The sequence below is a fragment of the Neophocaena asiaeorientalis genome, unplaced genomic scaffold (genome assembly GCF_003031525.2).
Source record: "Neophocaena asiaeorientalis asiaeorientalis breed wild unplaced genomic scaffold, Neophocaena_asiaeorientalis_V1.1 scaffold134, whole genome shotgun sequence".
Classification (NCBI taxonomy): Eukaryota; Metazoa; Chordata; class Mammalia; order Artiodactyla; family Phocoenidae; genus Neophocaena; species Neophocaena asiaeorientalis.
In genome coordinates this window covers 15953419-15973221 of record NW_020185339.1, presented here as the reverse complement: position 1 = coordinate 15973221, position 19803 = coordinate 15953419, and the positions used below count along the sequence as shown (strand labels likewise).

Sequence of the window (19803 nt, the reverse complement as noted above, 5' to 3'; positions counted from 1 at the left end):
GCCCAAAAAAAAAAAAAAAAAAAAAAAAAAAAGCAAAAGAAAAGGTAAAGAAAAAGGTATTTTACTCCTTGATGAATCCTGGTGGCACCGGAGGCATATTACTCTCCTTAAAGTAGGAAAGAATCCTTCTCTTTCCTTAATCTTTGCATAAGCCTTTAGAGGAATCCTCTGTAATAGATGCGATGGGACCACAGAATATTAAGAGACTTTTTATTCATTGGGCCAAAATTTATCTTTGTTTTTGACTCTCTTTTACAAGGTGCTGTTTTTGTTTGTTGGTTGGTTTTAGGTTTCATTTTCCCTTTATTGGCTGTAGTGCATGCTTTATTTCTGTATCTGCATGGAATTATTTTGGTTCTACCTTATCGCTGTCCGTTATTTGGGGAATTATAGGGATCATGGGGCAGTCAGCTGAGTGGCAGGGGATTATAGTTGATTTGAATAAAAATTTAACATAGGTCCTGAACTGTTGCTAAGATCACGAATTTCGCCTGAAACTTCATTGCGTTAGGTCTTCTTTGTACAACATTTTGTGTGTGTCTGTCCTCCTGCCCTTGGACCTGCTGTATATCCATCTGGGGCTTAGGACCTGGAACTAGATTTCTGACTATACTTGAGGACAACAAATGACTTACTAGATAACGTAGAATTAAATTGGAAGGTAGATGTTGCTCAAAGAAGTGCTTTCTTTACGATGATTTGTTTTCTGTCAGAAGAGTTCTTATTTCTTTAATGATGGATGAAAAACTTATTAGCTTATGTGGAGGTCTTGCAGTAGCTATTGGGTTCAGATATTTAGCACGACAGGGTATTGTATTAGACTACAAGATGCAATTTTTGTTGCTTAAACATTTTCTTGGTTGGATGTCAGCAGAAACTAGAATATTCAAAGCCTACTATCTCCCTGCCCCATCTACCCTGGAAAAGATAGTGGGTGTAGAGGCAGAATGGACAGGAATAGGGTAGATGATATAGGTTCGTACTGGGACGTTAAGAAAAATAATGCCGTTGGAAGTGTAACTATAACTCTTCTATAACTCTTATCTATAACTCTTCTGCTCCTACCTAAAGTCCACCTCAGTTTTGGAATGTTGGTGGATGATGGGTCATTTTAAAGTCTAGAAATCTTGGAAGAATCTAAGGCACATTAGGTTTCTTAGAACTCAATTTTATCTGAAATTTAGGATTTCCTTTTAGTAACCCTTTCGATATCTTTTGGGCTGAGCTGTGCTCCTTTCATTATTCTTGGTCATTCTTGGTCATCATCACCAAGTGTTTAATGACAGAAGGATCCCAGTGATACCACGGAAGAGCTTCTAGAGATAGAAGTATGTTACATGTCCTGGGTCAGAAGCAAAACAGGAAATCCATGGTGTTTCTCAGTACCCCAAATTAAATCTGGGTTAGTTCCAGCTGGGACAGCCTTCTTCCCTCTTTCTCCTTTCCTCCCTTCCAGCCCTGTTCGGAAGGATTGAAAGATGACACAGTAGGGTACTATTCCTTTGATAGCTAGGCTGCTGTTAGGTCTTTACAGGGTGTCAGTTTTCTTCCAAATAACCAAGGAGGGACTCCAGTATGACAAGGCCCCCCGGCCTTTACTGTGCTTTCTGATATGACTTGCTAGTCTTGGGGAATACAAGAACAAAAGAATGATGATGAGGGAACAGAAACAGAGAGAAGATGTGGATACTTGGTTCAGCTGGGAACATGAGACCATATATATGATATATTACAGAAGAAAGGAGACAAGAAAGAGTATGATGGAAAAGGCCCCAAAGAGTTCAAATGAATTTAAATAGAAAGGAATATGGAGCCCAGTGGGCCCAAATTTCCCTCCTAGCTACCCCGCTTTTTACCCCTGATCTTGGGCAACCCCACTGTAGTTAACTACGCCTCGTGTTGCTCATCTGTGGAATGAGGATAATACCTACTTGGTTCGGTTCTTTAGTGGTCTGGAGAAAAGTAGGTCAAGTTCTCAGAATGTTGCTTAGTAAATTCCATGACAATTTCTTCTAATACTTTTAATGTGCTAGGGGTAGGGGACTGATGGATAAAAGTAACATTATGGTCTAGTTAAGTGTATTTTGAAACTCATTTACTATTTATAATGCATATATGGGTAGCCCTTTTACCCTGTTTATGACCTATTCACAGATATTAATTCTTGTAATGACATTATCTCTGCTCATATGTGAAGATACATTTTTGGATGCTAATGCTGTTAGTGTATTATTTTACCTTTATTTAAGAATCTCGAGACGCCAGTTTCCAACATTTGATGCAGAGCTGAATATCTCTGATGATCCAACATTCCCTGTCTCAATACAAGATAAATCATTTATTTTTGTTAGACTCCCAGGAGAAGATACCAGTTCTCAGTTCTCAAAAAGTAATCATCACTCTTGTAAGTATAAACTTTTATGTTATATAGGGTCAAATATTTCAGTTTTGTAATATAGTTATTAAATGACTAGTTATAATTTTATTTGATGGTAAAGATAAATATTGCTAGCAAAACGTTGGGCACTGAAAATAAATAATTTATTAATCATCAAAAGCAGATGACTTTAGCATTTTGTAAAGAAGTAAGCTCTTGACACATGCATACTAAGGGCTTAGTAAATATTTGTTGAGTAAATAAGTGGATGTAGATGATTAGTTTAAAATAAAGCGAAGCCCTAAGTAATCCAGGTTCATTCAGGAGAAAGCATGTCTTAATGAATGAAGCTTTTCTTTTACAGCAAATACTGTAAAGGTACAGTATTTGCTGGAAAAGTAAATACTACATTTGTTGTTTTGAGTACATTTGCGAAACAAAAGTAAAGGCTGTCAAACTCTTGCCAAGCTGAGTTCCTAACAGTTCTGTTTCTAGTAAAGTGGACAAGCATCACTTCTAATTGTGGGTATTAGGATGACAGCGTGGCAGGGCTGAGGAAGTGCACGGGATAGGGAATCTTCTGCCTTATGTGTACGACCCATGTCTCATCACTCTACTATTTGTAAAATGGGAGTCATAGTGACAGTGCGTGGGGGACAGTTGTGAAGGTTGAGGGCGTTCATAGGTTTTGAGGAACTATATGAATGTTAGTTTTTTGTGAATAATAGGTATTAAATTGTCTGCTCCAAATGAATTTATTTAAATTGAATTTATTTATTTATTTAAACAATTTGATCTTTATATTATAAACTTAGCAAGCTTTTTTAAATTGTATAGTGGTTTACTCAGAATTGAATTAGTGAAAATTTAAATGATTTTTATTGAGGATTTATTGTAGTTGCCACAGTTCTTCAAGGTATATCCTTCCTCCTTAGCAGCTTTCACTCTGCATGTGAAATTGACATTCAGCTTTATCTGTAAGCCTGTCCTCCTTTGTGTGTCCCCATCTCAGTTCCTATGGGTTAGTGTTCATTCACATGTTACATTATTCTTTTTTTAAATGCGCTCATGTAATAATAGGATTCTATAAATGCCTTTTTGGCTTTTTTTTTTATTATTATAGAAATCGTTTATATTCCTTAACAAAAGTCAAGTGATACAGAAGTGTTTGAAGTAAAAATTATTTCCTTTAATCATCCCCTGTCCTCTTCCCCTGAATCAACCCCATAAAGGTCACGTCTATAGGAAGAGCTTGGAGTTTCTCTTTTTAAACCGTATTATATCCATACACAGACATATATTAGTTTTACATAATTTGGTTTATAAGCTGTGTATTGTTTTTTGAGTTGTTTTTTTTTTTTTTTCTGCGGTACACGGGCCTCTCACTGCTGTGGCCTCTCCCGTTGCGGAGCACAGGCTCCGGACGCGCACGCTCAACGGCCGTGGCTCATGGGCCCAGCTGCTCCGCGGCATGTGGGATCTTCCTGGACTGGGGCATGAACCCGTGTCGCCTGCATTGGCAGGTGGACTCTCAACCACTGCGCCACCAGGGAAACCCTGACTTGTTTTTTATTACACATGTTGTGAGTAATTTATAGATAATGTTTATCCTCTCCACAGCTTACTTAGTTCATAGTAGGTATTAGTACAGATGAAGAGAGTGAGACTAAGATGGTTAAGAAACTGGCTTTCTTTGCCACTCCATTTAGATCTACCTAAAATATGTTTAGTTTTATTTCTGGTACCCATTCTTTACATTAATGAGAATGTACTTAAAAAAAAAAGTTGTTTCAGAATGGTAGTGGAGCTTAGCTGGAGCTGTTTTCTATCTTAATTGTAAACTTCAGCTGGAAAATGAGCCTCTTCTTTAAGAGAATTGAATAAATTACTCCTTAGAGAGGCATATAGTATTTTTTCGTTAATAATTAAGTGTTATTCCTTAATACTTAAGTAATAAGTATTTCTTAATAAATTACTCAGTTATTCCCATTATTGAAAGGTACAAAGGCCTAAGATAGGCTTCGTAGCTGGGCTAGAATTCCAGAGATGTTAAAATATGAGAAGAAAATGCGTATCTTAGAAACAGTGAAGTACAGCGTACGTATTGATCTGGGAGATGTAGAGAGAGTGAACAAAGCAAGGAGCAGAACAGCGTGATCCTGTACGTGTGAAAGAAACCAGTGTTTTGTGAGACCTTTGGCAAGCGGGGCTTGGCTGGCGGTGAGCTGAGTCTTGGACATTTTTTAATGATAATCTTTCCTTCATCTGAAAAATGAAGGGCTCAGCGAGCAACTGATTCAGTCTTCCTAGAGCAGGGATCAGGGCTTTTTCATTCCCTTGTGATTTATCTGCTACGAGGGACCCAAAAGCCTGGAATGTTTTTACCCCAATTTTTATTTCTTCTGCCTCTCCTGAGAAATGTTCCCCAATTTGTAACATTGCTGAGAGAGGTTAGAGGAAGCCTGCTTCTCAGTGCTCTGTGAAGGACAAGCTGTAAGTGGACATTATCACTGTCAACGATCTGAGCTCTAAAAGAGGGAGGCTGGTCACACTACCCCACTGGAAAATTTCTTTTACTTCCAAGAGCCTCAGTTTCAGGTTGTAACAAGGATGTAATCAGTGGTGCTAATTAAACTACTTAATAGCTGGTAAGGTCTGGTCACTCTTGGAATGGATGCCCTTCCTGTGTCAGGGTTAACCTTTTAGTTGCTGAATCATGGGGACATCTGGGGGCTCTGGAGGAAGGAAAGACATGGCTGGGGTGGGAGGGAGGGCACTGTGGTGTTTGGGGAGTAGCCATTTTCTAGTTAAAACAAATATCTCCATATGTTATACTGGTATGTAAAAGCTAAATGTCGGCCCTGTATATAATAATACATACATCATGTGAGTATTGTGAAGATTAAAGATGAAATCACATACGCAAAGCATATAGATTCTCAAATTATAACTCATGACCACTAGTACCACCAGAACTTAAGACAGAAAGAAGTCTTACGTTAGTAGTTATGTTACATATTTTGTCTTCTTGCTCATACTTTAAAGTCAGCATTCACAAACCATCAGTAAATATGCAGTGGTGATATTACAGATTAGGAGCTGTCCTGGCTAGTGATTGAGGATAGAGTGTCTGGAACTATCACCTTCATTCTCTTTTCTCTTGCCCCTGGCTGATGAAACAAACGAGGTTGATGCTCCCATGGTGAACTTGTATCCCATTTGGTGAGATGTTTTCCTGGACCCCTTAGCAGGAATTCTGAAGTAGTTTCTCCATTGAAACAGTGTTATAATTTAGTGCTTTGCTGTGTTAACTTTTTTCTCTTGAATTACCAGATTTATATTCTGCAGTTAGTACTTTGCTCAAAGAAAATTTTTTTTTTTTTTTCTGCGGTACACGGGCCTCTCACTGCTGTGGCCTCTCCCGTTGCGGAGCACAGGCTCCGGACGCGCACGCTCAACGGCCGTGGCTCATGGGCCCAGCTGCTCCGCGGCATGTGGGATCTTCCCGGACTGGGGCACGAACCTGTGTCGCCTGCATTGGCAGGTGGACTCTCAACCACTGCGCCACCAGGGAAGCCCTGACTTGTTTTTTATTACACATGTTGTGAGTAATTTATAGATAATGTTTATCCTCTCCACAGCTTACTTAGTTCATAGTAGGTATTAGTACAGATGAAGAGAGTGAGACTAAGATGGTTAAGAAACTGGCTTTCTTTGCCACTCCATTTAGATCTACCTAAAATATGTTTAGTTTTATTTCTGGTACCCATTCTTTACATTAATGAGAATGTACTTAAAAAAAAAAGTTGTTTCAGAATGGTAGTGGAGCTTAGCTGGAGCTGTTTTCTATCTTAATTGTAAACTTCAGCTGGAAAATGAGCCTCTTCTTTAAGAGAATTGAATAAATTACTCCTTAGAGAGGCATATAGTATTTTTTCGTTAATAATTAAGTGTTATTCCTTAATACTTAAGTAATAAGTATTTCTTAATAAATTACTCAGTTATTCCCATTATTGAAAGGTACAAAGGCCTAAGATAGGCTTCGTAGCTGGGCTAGAATTCCAGAGATGTTAAAATATGAGAAGAAAATGCGTATCTTAGAAACAGTGAAGTACAGCGTACGTATTGATCTGGGAGATGTAGAGAGAGTGAACAAAGCAAGGAGCAGAACAGCGTGATCCTGTACGTGTGAAAGAAACCAGTGTTTTGTGAGACCTTTGGCAAGCGGGGCTTGGCTGGCGGTGAGCTGAGTCTTGGACATTTTTTAATGATAATCTTTCCTTCATCTGAAAAATGAAGGGCTCAGCGAGCAACTGATTCAGTCTTCCTAGAGCAGGGATCAGGGCTTTTTCATTCCCTTGTGATTTATCTTCTACGAGGGACCCAAAAGCCTGGAATGTTTTTACCCCAATTTTTATTTCTTCTGCCTCTCCTGAGAAATGTTCCCCAATTTGTAACATTGCTGAGAGAGGTTAGAGGAAGCCTGCTTCTCAGTGCTCTGTGAAGGACAAGCTGTAAGTGGACATTATCACTGTCAACGATCTGAGCTCTAAAAGAGGGAGGCTGGTCACACTACCCCACTGGAAAATTTCTTTTACTTCCAAGAGCCTCAGTTTCAGGTTGTAACAAGGATGTAATCAGTGGTGCTAATTAAACTACTTAATAGCTGGTAAGGTCTGGTCACTCTTGGAATGGATGCCCTTCCTGTGTCAGGGTTAACCTTTTAGTTGCTGAATCATGGGGACATCTGGGGGCTCTGGAGGAAGGAAAGACATGGCTGGGGTGGGAGGGAGGGCACTGTGGTGTTTGGGGAGTAGCCATTTTCTAGTTAAAACAAATATCTCCATATGTTATACTGGTATGTAAAAGCTAAATGTCGGCCCTGTATATAATAATACATACATCATGTGAGTATTGTGAAGATTAAAGATGAAATCACATACGCAAAGCATATAGATTCTCAAATTATAACTCATGACCACTAGTACCACCAGAACTTAAGACAGAAAGAAGTCTTACGTTAGTAGTTATGTTACATATTTTGTCTTCTTGCTCATACTTTAAAGTCAGCATTCACAAACCATCAGTAAATATGCAGTGGTGATATTACAGATTAGGAGCTGTCCTGGCTAGTGATTGAGGATAGAGTGTCTGGAACTATCACCTTCATTCTCTTTTCTCTTGCCCCTGGCTGATGAAACAAATGAGGTTGATGCTCCCATGGTGAACTTGTATCCCATTTGGTAAGATGTTTTCCTGGACTCCTTAGCAGGAATTCTGAAGTAGTTTCTCCATTGAAACAATGTTATAATTTAGTGCTTTGCTGTGTTAACTTTTTTCTCTTGAATTACCAGATTTATATTCTGCAGTTAGTACTTTGCTCAAAGAAAAGGACCTAGAAGATGCAAAAACATCACAATTTATTGCATTTAGAAGGTAAAGCATTTACAAAATTTTGGTGTTTTTAATGAAGCTTTTAAATCTCATACCTTATGAATCTAGGTGCTGTTGGAATGGGAGACTGGTAGTTCATCACTGTGAATTCTCTCTTATTTTGAGGTATTTCTTGGGTACGTCCAGCAGAAGGCAGTTTCTAAAGAGGGCTCTTCCTTTTTATTGGCCACGCCTTGCAGCTTGTGGGATCTTAGTTCCCTGACTAGGGATCGAACCCAGGCCCTCGGCAGTGAGAATGCTGAGTTCTAACAACTGGACTGCCAGGGAATTCCCTAAAGAGGTGCTTTTTCTACCAAATATTATATTTGGTAACTCATAGGAAATCTGAGTGGAAGAAAGGGTTAAGATCAAAATTACAAAATACTTTTCCTGGAGAAAGTCCTAGAAACTTTTTTTTTTAAAGATTTATTATTTATTTATTTATTTTTATTTTATTTTTGGCTGCGTCGGGTCTTAGTTGCGGCGTGCGGGCTCTTCGTTGTGGTGCGCGGGCTTCTCTCTAGTTGTGGCGTGCGGGTTTCCTCTCTCTAGTTGTGGTGCGGAGGCTCCGGAGCGCGTGGGCTCTGTAGTTTATGGTACGCGGGCTCTAGTTGAGGCGAGTGAGCTCCGTAGTTGTGGCACGTGGGCTTAGTTGCCCCGTGGCATGTGGGATCTTAGTTCCCCTACCAGGGTTTGAACCTATGTCCCCTGCATTGCAAGGCAGATTCTTTACCACTGGACGACCAGGGAAGTCCCAGTCCTGGAAACTTTTGATAAAATCCAGTATCTCATAATTGTTGGTAACAGAAATCCACACAAAAGAGGTTCCATTAAGGTGACCCTTGTATTTTTCTGTGTTCCAGGCAGGACTGTGACGTGATCAACACCTGCTGTTGCAAGCACTACACGGGCCGTCTAATCAAGTAAGGACAGTGCTTCCTGGATTCGCCATACTTTTGTTTGTTTTGACATTTATCACTGTAGCCGCATATTTTAAAATCTTTTTTCTCCTTTGTGAAGTCAAATGATATCTTCAATTAAATATAATATATATCCTTAGGAATTGACTATTTGGTAATCAGGGTAATAAGAAAAATAAAGAATAAAATTGTCCCTGTGGTTTCCTACCTCTAGCTTCTCCAAGATGAGTGTGGAGAATTCAGGGCAATTTTTCAAGTTAGAATGTGTGTGGAATGTGTACAAGAACCTTAGCAATAGGGTGCCTACAGAGAGCACCTTAGGTGGACTTTTATCAGGGAAATAGGAGCATAGAAAAGCCACTCTATCCACACGTAGGACAGACTAACTCACTTCTCTGGCATTTATCAATACCTACTCTTTATTAAGTGCAGAGAACCCAGAGAAGTGTAAATTACAAGAGGAGCTCCCTGTTTATTGAGGAAAGACACAAAAATCCATGATAGGTAGCCCAACAAAGGGTTGAAAAGCATAAGTTTGGGGCCATCCAGTCTGGGTCCCAGTAACTGTGATCTTGGGCAGGTAATTTCACCTTTCTATGTATGTAAAAGAGGACACTTACCCAGAATTTCCCTCATAAAGTTGTAGTAAGGATGTAATGAAATAATATACCTAAAGCACTTACCACGGTAACTGGTATTATCACCAGCACTTATTTGATTTGCTGCTATTATTCTGATAATATAATTATTACAATAGCAATATGTGTAACTGCTGTAAGACTTGAATTGGGGTAGTGATTAGAGAGATTGGAGAGGAGAGGATGAATTTAAAAGGTAGAGTCAATAAGATTTTTGGTAACTTTTGTAATATAAAGGCAAAGAGAGACATCAGCCTTTACGCCAAGATTTCTAACTTTGAAAAAATTCCACTGGGAAATGTCACTGAGTTTGAGGTGCTGCAGAAAGTGTAGATAGACCACAACTGAGGGAGCCTGATTTCTTGTTGACCTTTGGAGAACAAAAGTGACGTAAAGAGACTGTGGAAATAATTTTGAGAACTGGGTCAGATCCGAGTAAGAGTCAATGCTTAAAGAAAATGAAATTGAGGTTTTCCCAACTCTGATGCTGTATTATCATTTTCTAACCCAGAAACCATCAGAATAGACTTGAATTTGGAGTTGGTGATAAAATCTGTTGTACCAGGAACGCGTATCTCTCAGACTTACTCCCTGAAAATACCTTCAACAGCCAACAAAATAATGAACTAAAGGCCAGTGGCGAAGACTTTAATGGTACTCCTCATGGTTTTGCTAAAAATAAGCATGACTTTGAAAGTGGTATTCGACTCTGTAATGGAGAAGTATTTTTCATAACAGAGGTAAATGATAACAGAAAAATAGTACCTTTTCACCTATGAGGGATAGATTTAGTTTCCTTTATTGCCCGAGGATTGATTCAGAATTTAATCATATCAGAGCTGGCATTCTTCTTCTATAATTTTTTGTTAAGGATTTTTGCATCTGTGTCCATGAGGGATCTTGGTTTGTAGTTTTCTAGTGACAATCTTGTCCGGTTTTGGTGTCTGACTAATGCTGGCCTCATAAAGTGAGTTGGGAAGCGTTCCTTTCTCTTACATGTTCCGGAAGACTTTGTGAAGAAACATCTTTAATAAGTTTGAAGTGCTTGAGTAACAAAAACAAGGGACAAGTGACACACTTATTATATTTTACAAAGCATCACTTGCTTGGTTGCTGTGTAAATGTAGGAACTATAGAAGTGGTCACCTTGAATTTGTCCTCATTGTATAAATACACTTATAAACTTACACGTTTATTCTTTAAAATCTGTGAGGAAAAGTAAACTCTTTGCAAAAAATACATGCAGACTTACATAGTCAGTGCAAGAAGTGAAATGTATAGTCTTCAAAATAAGAAAGACAACACAGACTGTTCTCCAAAGAGTCAAATTAAGGTTAAATTTCAAGGACCAAAAACTTCCATTTGTGGTTATTAAAATATTTGGGTGTGTCTGTATTCAGTTGATGCTCAAGCATAGAGTTTAAGCTTTTTGAAATTCTTAACAATTATACATGCTATTTTATTCATAAGGTGTTCAACCCCAAAACAGACCTTTACAGTGTACATATTTGAAAACATACAAAACAGTTATTTGTTTTGATGACAGGATAAAACTGATATAACTTTTGGAAAGAAAAGATTTTTGACCATTAATAATATGGCTGGCTTCGAAGTAACTGTGGATTTTGGGAAACTAATGCGATATTGTAACATAAAACATGCATGGGCAAGAACTATTCACACTTTTCAGGTAAGAATGGACTTTTATAAAGCAATTTAAATAGCTTGCCAAGATAGAGTATCTTGCATTATTTTCTTCCTAAGTTTTGTTGCTTTTATTATTTTTTTAATTAGGAAACAAAATACACAGAAGTACAGAAACTACTGTACAGACACTAATGTTTTGCACTCTCTGCTTCAGAGCTGTCTTTATTTTCTGGATCTAAGACATAGTTAAAGCCTCATCCTGAAGGCCTTCCCATGTCTCCCAGGAAAAGAGCGGTCAGGACCAGAATAACTGAATTTCCCTCTTGCTTCCGTCTCCAGTGTCACTTGGCATGGCACTCTTACTGATCTTGCCTTTATTTAAAATTTTGATATTTTGTTCATTGTGGATCTGTTTTGCTCTAAATTTTAACTTTTAAATTATTTTCTTAAACTGAAATATAGTTGACTTAAAATGTTTCAGGTGTACACAAAAGTGATTCAGTTATACGTGTAAATATATATGTATATATATTTTCAGATTCTTTTCCATTATTGGTTATTACAAGGTATTGAATATATCAGTAGTGCCCTGTGCGATATAGAAGGTCCTTGTTGTTTATTTTATATATAGTAGAGTGTATCTGTTAATTCAAAATCCCTAATTTATCCCTCCCCACCCCTTCCTTTCCCCCTTTGGTAACCATAAGTTTGTTTTCTATGTCCATGAGACTGTTTCTGTTTTGTAAATTAGTTCATTTGTATCATTTTTTTAGATTCCACATGTAAGTGATATCATATACTTGTCTTTCTCTGACTCACTTCACTTAGTATGGTAATTTCTAGGTCCATCCATGTTGCTGCAAATGGCATTATTTCATTCCTTTTTCTTTTTTTCTTTTTTGGCCGCATCGTGCAGCTTGTGGGATCTTAGTTACCTGACTAAGGATTGAACTACTTTATTTTTTGTCCATGCTGTGTGGCTTACGGGATCTCAGTTCCCTGACCAGGGATTGAACCCACACCCTCAGCAGTGAATGTGCAAGTCCTAACCACTGAACCGCCAGGGAATTCCCTATTTTTAGTTTTTTGAGGAACTTCCATACTGTTCTCCATAGTGGCTGCACCAATTTACATTCCCACCAACAGTGTAGGAGGGTTCCCTTTTCTCCACACCCTCTCCAGCATTTATTGTTTGTAGACTTTTTGATGATGGCCATTCTGACTGGTGTGAGGTGATACCTCATTGTAGTTCTGATTTGCATTTCTCTAATAATTAGTAATGTTGAGCATCTTTTCATGCGCCTGTTGGCCATCTATATGTCTTTGGAGAAATGTCTGTTTAGGTTTTCTGCTCATTTTTTGATTGGGTTGTTTGTTTTTTTGATATTGAGCTGTATGGGCTGTTTGTATATTTTGGAAATTAATCCCTTGTCGGTTGCATTGTTTGCAAATATTTTTTCCCAGTCCATAGGTAGTCTTTTCATTTTGTTTATGCTTTCCTTTGCTGTGCAAAAGCTTTTAAGTTTAATGAGGTCCCATTTCCTTATTTTTGCTTTTTTTTTCCATTGCTCTAGGAGATGGATCCCCAAAAATATTGCTGTGATTTATGTCAAAGAGTGTTCTGCCTATGTTTTCCTCCAGGAGTTTTAAAATATCTGGTCTTACATTTAGCTCTTTAATCTGTTTTGAGTTTATTTTTGTATATGGTGTTAGAGAATGTTCTAATTTCGTTCTTTTACATGTAGCTGTCCAGTTTTCCCAGCACCACTTATTGAAGAGACTGTCTTTTCTCCATTGTATATTCTTGCCTCTGTTGTCATAGATTAATTGACCATAAGTGCATGGGTTTATTTCTGGGCTTTCTATCCTATTGGATTGATCTGTGTCTTTTTTTGTGCCAGTACCATACTGTTTTGATGACTGTAGCTTTGTAGTATAGTCTGAAGTCAGGGAGCATGATTCCTTCAGCTCCATTCTTCTTTCTCAAACTTGTTTTGGCTATTTTGGGTTTTTGTGTTTCTATACGAATTAAAAAAATTTTTGTTCCAGTTCTGTGAAAAATGTCACAAATGTCAAATTACCAAATGCTGGTAATTTGATAGGGATTACATTGACTCTGTAGATTGCCTTGGGTAATATGGTCATTTTAACAATATTGATTCAATCCAAGAATATGGTATATTTTTCCATCTGTTTGTATCGTCTTCAATTTCTCTCATCAGTGTCTTACAGGTTTTGGAGTACAGGTATTCTGCCTCCTTTTTAGTCCTAGGTATTTTATTCTTTCTGAAGTGGTTATAAATGGAATTGTTTCCTAATTTCTCTTTCTGATAGTTTACTGTTAGTGTATAGAAATGTAACAGATTTCCATATATTAATTTTGTGTCCTGCAGCTTTACTGAATTCATCGATGAGTTCTAGTAGCTTTCTGGTGGCATCTTTAGGATTTTCTATGTATACTGTCATGTCATTTGCAAATAATAACAGTCTTACTTTTTCCTTTTCAATTTGGATTGCTTTTATTTGTTTTTCTTCTCTGATGCTGTGGCTAGGACTTCCAAAACTATGTTTAATAAAAGTGGCGAGGGTGGGTATCCTTGTCTTGTTCCTGATCTCAGAGGGAATGCTTTCAGCTTTTCACCGTTGAGTATGATGTTAGCTTTGGGTTTGTCATATATGGCCTTTATTTTGTTGAGTTATGTTCCCTTTGTGCCCACTTTCTGGAGAGTTTTTTATTTTTTTTAATTTATTTATCTTGATTGCTGAATTTCTTGGTATCCTGTTAAGTTTTGTACCCAAAGCAACTGGCTCATTTGCCCTCCCCTCATCCCAGGCCTTCCCACCCTCCTCAGAGGTGATTTCTGACCTGAATTTGTCTGTTCATATAGAAACAAGGTAACCAAGTTTTACTTAAGTGGTATTGTATTGATTATATATATTTTTACAACTTCTTTTTTATTTATTTAACCAACTTTATTGGGGTATAATTTACAAACACATTTTAATTACAAAGTGGGATGGGTTTTGATAAACGTATCCCCTTCCTCTACCCTTGTGAGGTAATTACTTTTGATTTGGGAATAATTTTAGATTTATGGAAGAGTTGGGAAGTTAGTACAGAGAGTTCCCGTGTACCCTTCACCCAGCTTTCCCTAATATTAGCATCTTATATAACTATGGTATATTTGTCAAAACTAAGAAACTACTATTGGTACAGTACTATTAACTAAAAAATACACTTTATTTTGATTTCACCAGTTTGTCCATTAATGGCCTTTTTCTGTTCCAGAATCTTATTCTGGACACCACATTGCATTTGCTGCAACTTGCTTTTCAACTTTATTTTAATATTTTTTAATTCTCACAAGTTATTTGTGGCTCTGTTATTTATCTCATTGTTTTGAACTCCTCTCTCTGCCATTGTGTTGTTTTGGTGACAAGGCTGCATCCACTTTCTTTTTTTTTTAATATAAATTTATTTTATTTATTTATTTTTGGCTGCGTTGGGTCTTTGTTGCTGTGTGTGGGCTTTCTCTAGTTGCGATGAGCGGGGGCTACTCTTCATTGCAGTGCGTGGGCTTCTCATTGTGGTGGCTTCTCTTGTTGTGGAGCACAGGCTCTAGGAGTGCAGGCTTCAGTAGTTGTGGCTCACAGGCTCACTCGTTGTGGCGCGCGGGCTTAGTTGCTCCGCGGCATGTGGGAACCTCCCAGACCAGGGATTGAACCTGTGTCCCCTGCATTGGCAGGTGGGTTCTTAAGCACTGCACCACCAGGGAAGCCCCCACTTTCATTTTTATGTAGAAAGTTTTATAGGTTAGACTATATCCTCTAATAGTAGGCAAACATTAATTAGCATAGGGTTTTTTTCCCAAAGTGGATGGTGTTTTATTTATTAACTTACCCCACCCCAGTTCCAGAAAGAATTTGAAATGGCTTACAAAAAGTGCCCACAGTTGAGCATGATTTTTTAAAATATAAAGAAATGCATGTCAGGGACTTCCCTGGTGGTGCAGTGGTTAAGAATCTGCCTGCCAATGCAGGGGACACTGGTTTGAGCCCTGGTCTGGGAAGATCCCACATGTCGCAGAGCAACTAAGCCCGTGCGCCACAGCTACTGAGCCTGTGCTCTAGGCGCCGCAAGCCACAACTACTGAGCCCACGTGGCACAACTACTGAAGACTGCACGCCTAGAGCCCATGCCCCGTAACAAGAGAAGCCACTGCAATGAGAAGCCCGCGCACCACAATGAAAAGTAGCCCCCATTCACTGCAACTAGGGAAAGCCCTTGTGCAGCAATGAAGACCCAACGCAGCCAAAAATAAATAAATAAATAAATTTATTTAAAAAGAAAAATGCATGTCAAGTGGAAAATAAAGTTAAACATGATAAAAGGATTACTGCCAAGAGTGGATTGAATGCTGATATGCATACTGTCCTATTTGCGTGTTAATATAGACTGCAGATTCAGCTTTTAAGTTCCCTTAAGGCCAAAGTTCCCAAAGCGAAGAGAGAAGCAGTCAGTTGACTCTGTCTACGAGGTTAAAGTAAATGAACAAACAAACAGTTGTTGAGAAGGGCAAATATTCCTAGCTGTGAGATCTGGGAGAAATTTCTCCCATGGATTTTTATGATGGGGACTCTGGAATTCTGGAAACTCATATTCTTCAATTTTGGGAAATTTTCTTAAATAATTTCATTATCTCATCCTCAGATTTCTCTGTTTTTTCTTTCTAGAACTTCTACTGTATGGATATTGGACCTCCAGAACTGGTTACCTGAATTTCTTACCAGCTCTCCTATTTTCCAACTCATTAATGTTTTGCTCTATTGATTTCTTCAGACTTATAATCCAGTTTTTCTGTTGCATTTCTAGACAAATAAGTAGTGAAGGGTTTTTATTACTACTGGGTGGAGATTGGAGTAGATATCTTGGAATGTTCTTTTCATTGAATCTGGCTCTTATTTCATGGTTGAAATAATGTCTCTTACGGCTGAGAACATCTGTGATTGTTGTCTTCTATCAGTATAGCTTGTTCCTCAAGTTCAGTTGAGCTCAACAAAAATGTATTGAGTCAGACTCTCTTCTCTGTGCTTGGTAATAGGTCAGTCCATGAAATAGTCAATGATACTTGACATTATGAGGATTATATTTGCTAAGGAAGAGGATAGAGACAGATGTAATTGAAAAAAATAAGTAAACTATGTATTATGTGAGAAGGTGGTAAATGCTATGGAAAAGGGGTGGGGGTGAGGTGCAGTTGTAATTTTAAATAGGTGGTCAGGGTAGGCGTCACTGACAAGGTGGCATCTGAGCAAAGATTTGAAGGAGGTCATGAAGTTAAACCACGTGAATATCTGGGACAAGAGCATTCTAGGTAGAGAGAATAGCCAAGGCCAAAGTTCTAAGGTGGGAGAGGCTGTCCAGCAGGTTTGAGAAACAGGAACAGCAAGGAGGCCAGTGTGGGAGAGTGACAGGAGATGAGGTTAGAGGAGTGATGTGGGCCAGGTCACCTCCTGGGGCCTTCTAGGACTGTGTTATCCAATATGGTAGGCAAATCTGGTCCACCACCTGTTTTGGTAGATAAATTTTTATTGGAACCCAGTCCCACATTCATTTACATATTGGTTATGGCTGCTCTTGCACTACAAAGGAAGAACAGAGTGGTTGCCATAGAGACCATCTGGCCTACAAAGCTTAAGATACTGATGCTTTGACCCTTCACAGAAAAAGTTTTTTGACCCCCACTCTAAGGTCCATATAGACTTTCAGATTCTAGGTCCACAAACTCATGAAGGGCATTAATGGTTTGTGTCTATTCATACCAGTTGTTGAGTTTTAGAACAAATTTACAGAAGTAAATAAATAAAACTTGCCTCAAGAAGTTTGACAGTTCTTAATGATTTGAGGAAGATTTAAGGACATGGGCAAATGATTAATAGCAGGTTGTGAGGTGAAGGTAGGTGCCCATGTCCCACTTTCGGAGGACAGCTTTGGCTGACAGTCTAACTTTTATCCTCATTCACTCAATGAGACACCTGATAAAGAATAGTGAGCCAGACAGATGTGGTCCTGCCTTCACAGAGCTTACAGTCCAGTGAGGAGTACAGTTAAGAAGGCAGTTGGTGACAGTCCAGTCAGGTAAAAATACTGTGATAGAGGAAGTACAGGGCGCTGGAAAGTACATGGATCAGGCAGCTAATCCGGAAGTAGGCCAGATGGAGGCCAGGGACTGGGGAGCACAGGCAGGATCACAAGCAAGTTCTTTGTGCTTGAGGGAGCCTGGCTCATGGGAAGGAAGGGGGAGAGGAAGGAGGGGGAAGGCCAAGGCGGGCTCTTGAAGGGCTGTAGGAGCCATATTAAGGAGTTAGGACTTTTTTTTTTTTGAGAGCCTGGGAGCCATTAATGGGTTTTAAGCAGAATCTGATGTGACTAGATTTGCATTTGACAAATAGCACTGTGGCTGCTCTCTGTGAAGACAGTGTATTGCAGTAAATGTGGGTACAGGGAGACTGATTATGAGGCTATTAGATTTTTCTCAGTGATATTTAATTGATGATTAAGAACTCAGTTAAGTTTAGGTAGACGTTTACCTGTTTACAAAAATACAGTGTAAAGTATAAAGTCCATGGGGGCATGGGGGGATGGTGCTGTATATCTAGCAAATGTGTTTAACATTTGTAGAATTAAGTATCATTTACATTCATTTCTGAGATTCGGCAGCATTGGAAGGAAGTACTTATCAAACTTTTATAATCTGAGGAGTTGGTTCAAACTCTCTGTGTCCAGCAAGGTAGAAGTGCTTGGTAAGTACGAGGTTTTTTTTTAGTGCAGGTGTGTATTTTCTCCCTGCCTCATCTTGTTGTTTGTCTCCCCACAATTCCTCTTTCAGGCAGAGGAATGTGGGAACGCTGGGAGAGAGAATGGCTCCAACCCCTTCTTAGTTTATGTTGGCACTGAAAATACAGGGACTAAGAATAGCCACAATTTGTTATTGTTTCCTTGACATTGTTTTCTCACAGTTACATGGTGACATTGAGCATTTTTCTTGCCTGTAGTATAGTTCTTGGTTTGTTACACCCAAGAAACAAAGGTTCGTCATTCTCTTTTGTCTTATCTTGATAAGAGTAATAAATGGTTCAACATTGGAAAAATACGGAAAGTAGGAAAAAAAAAATCATCCATAGGCCCTCTGTTTGGAAACAGACTGGTTAAATTTTTGGTAGGATTCCCTTCTTGCTTTGTGATTTACTTTGTTTTTGTTACATCTTTATGTGCACTTCGTATTTTTGATCAGAGTAATTTTATTTTGTGTTACATGGTTGTGATCATTTTTTTATATATATGTATCAAGTTTTTAAAATTTTGTTATATTTTAAAGCATATCTGATGTTTGTAACATATATAGATACATGATATAGAAAAATAAATATATACATATATATATTTATCTATTTCCTATTATTAGATATTTCAGGTGTCTGTTTTTTGTTATGTAAGTAACAGTGGAGTAAGACATCTATACATAAAGTCCATGCAGCCGTTTCAAATTCTTTTATTAAGGAAGATTTAGCACTGCGTGTGGTTTAAAGTTTATTGCTGGGTTTCTACCTGGATCTATGACACCCAAACTTAGCAGCGTAATTAGAAAATGGGAATTCCAGGATAATGAATGAAATGGAACCCATCAGATGGATTCATTTGAATATTCTGGCCAGGTAGAATGCTCTTGAGAGCACTTTGAGGACTTGTCTCCTTTCTGCCTTCGTAGACTCTCCAGAGACGTGAACCCATTATGCAGTATTAAATCTCCTTCGTGCATTATTTCCCCTCAGGGGTCGGAGGAGAAGACAGTCGTGTATGTGGTTGGGAAGGCGGGCCGCCAGCACTGGCAGCACGTGTACACAGCGGTGACCCGGGGCCGGTGCAGAGTGTACGTCATTGCAGAAGAGTCTCAGCTTCGGAGCGCAATTATGAAAAACAGTGTTCCCAGAAAAACGCGTTTAAAACATTTTTTGCAAAACAAGCTCTCCGAGAGCTGTGCACCTCCAGCAGAGTTTGCATCCCCATCAAAGAGCTCTGAAGACAGCTGGAGACCCAGCACACATCCATCAGCATCCCCACTCCCTACAGCCACAGATGACAGGGTGACAGATTACGTCCCCAGAAGGAGGGCCTCTGTGGCTGATGACACGCTGTTTGCCTCTGCTGAAGGATGGAAATTATCTTCATCTGATGAAGTGCGTACAATTGAGGATCCATCACAATCGAGAGGGTCCAAAAGAACATGTTGCATGAATGCCACTGCAAGTCCAAGCAAAATTCTTATGGTAGGACTGATGTTCAGGTTTTATGTAAATATTGCTGGCCTCAGCGTGCTGATAAATGACTGTGTATTTTTCTTAATGCCACGTAGTGCCGCAGGACTTAAAAAACAAGTGTTCCCGTCACCTCTATCCCATTTCCTCTCTATTTCTATATATCCTGGTGGATCTTAGCTTGATCTTGGTTGGATGTTTCTCCCTCTGCTTGAGGCTGGCACTCTGGACAGCGTCAGTGGACTGGTGGAGGCGGAATGCCAGGAGAAACTTCCTAGTCTTTCTGCATCTTCTTTCCTCGTCTTCCTCATCACCTTCCCCTTCCTTTCGCAGGCCATGGTCCCATTTTTATCTCCACAGCTTCATTGAAGTGGCTGGTGCCAGTCATCTTCTTATCAACTTCAGAGGCCTTTTCTTAGGTCTCATTCTGGACTTTTCCCCCCGACAGTTAACTTTTTTTTTTTTTTTTTTT

General features: G+C 38.9%; 1 protein-coding gene across 2 annotated transcripts in view; it reads left to right on the top strand.

The window, feature by feature from the left end:
* HELB (DNA helicase B) overlaps nucleotides 1-19803 on the top strand; it is a 39558-nt gene that overhangs the window by 13194 nt on the left and 6561 nt on the right. For both annotated transcript variants that reach the window (XM_024737151.1, XM_024737152.1), the window contains exons 7-12: nucleotides 2250-2404; nucleotides 7732-7813; nucleotides 8674-8733; nucleotides 9880-10108; nucleotides 10915-11058; nucleotides 18849-19343. In XM_024737151.1, the coding sequence (XP_024592919.1) occupies nucleotides 2250-2404; nucleotides 7732-7813; nucleotides 8674-8733; nucleotides 9880-10108; nucleotides 10915-11058; nucleotides 18849-19343 (1165 nt within the window). The remainder of the gene's footprint in view (nucleotides 1-2249; nucleotides 2405-7731; nucleotides 7814-8673; nucleotides 8734-9879; nucleotides 10109-10914; nucleotides 11059-18848; nucleotides 19344-19803) is intronic.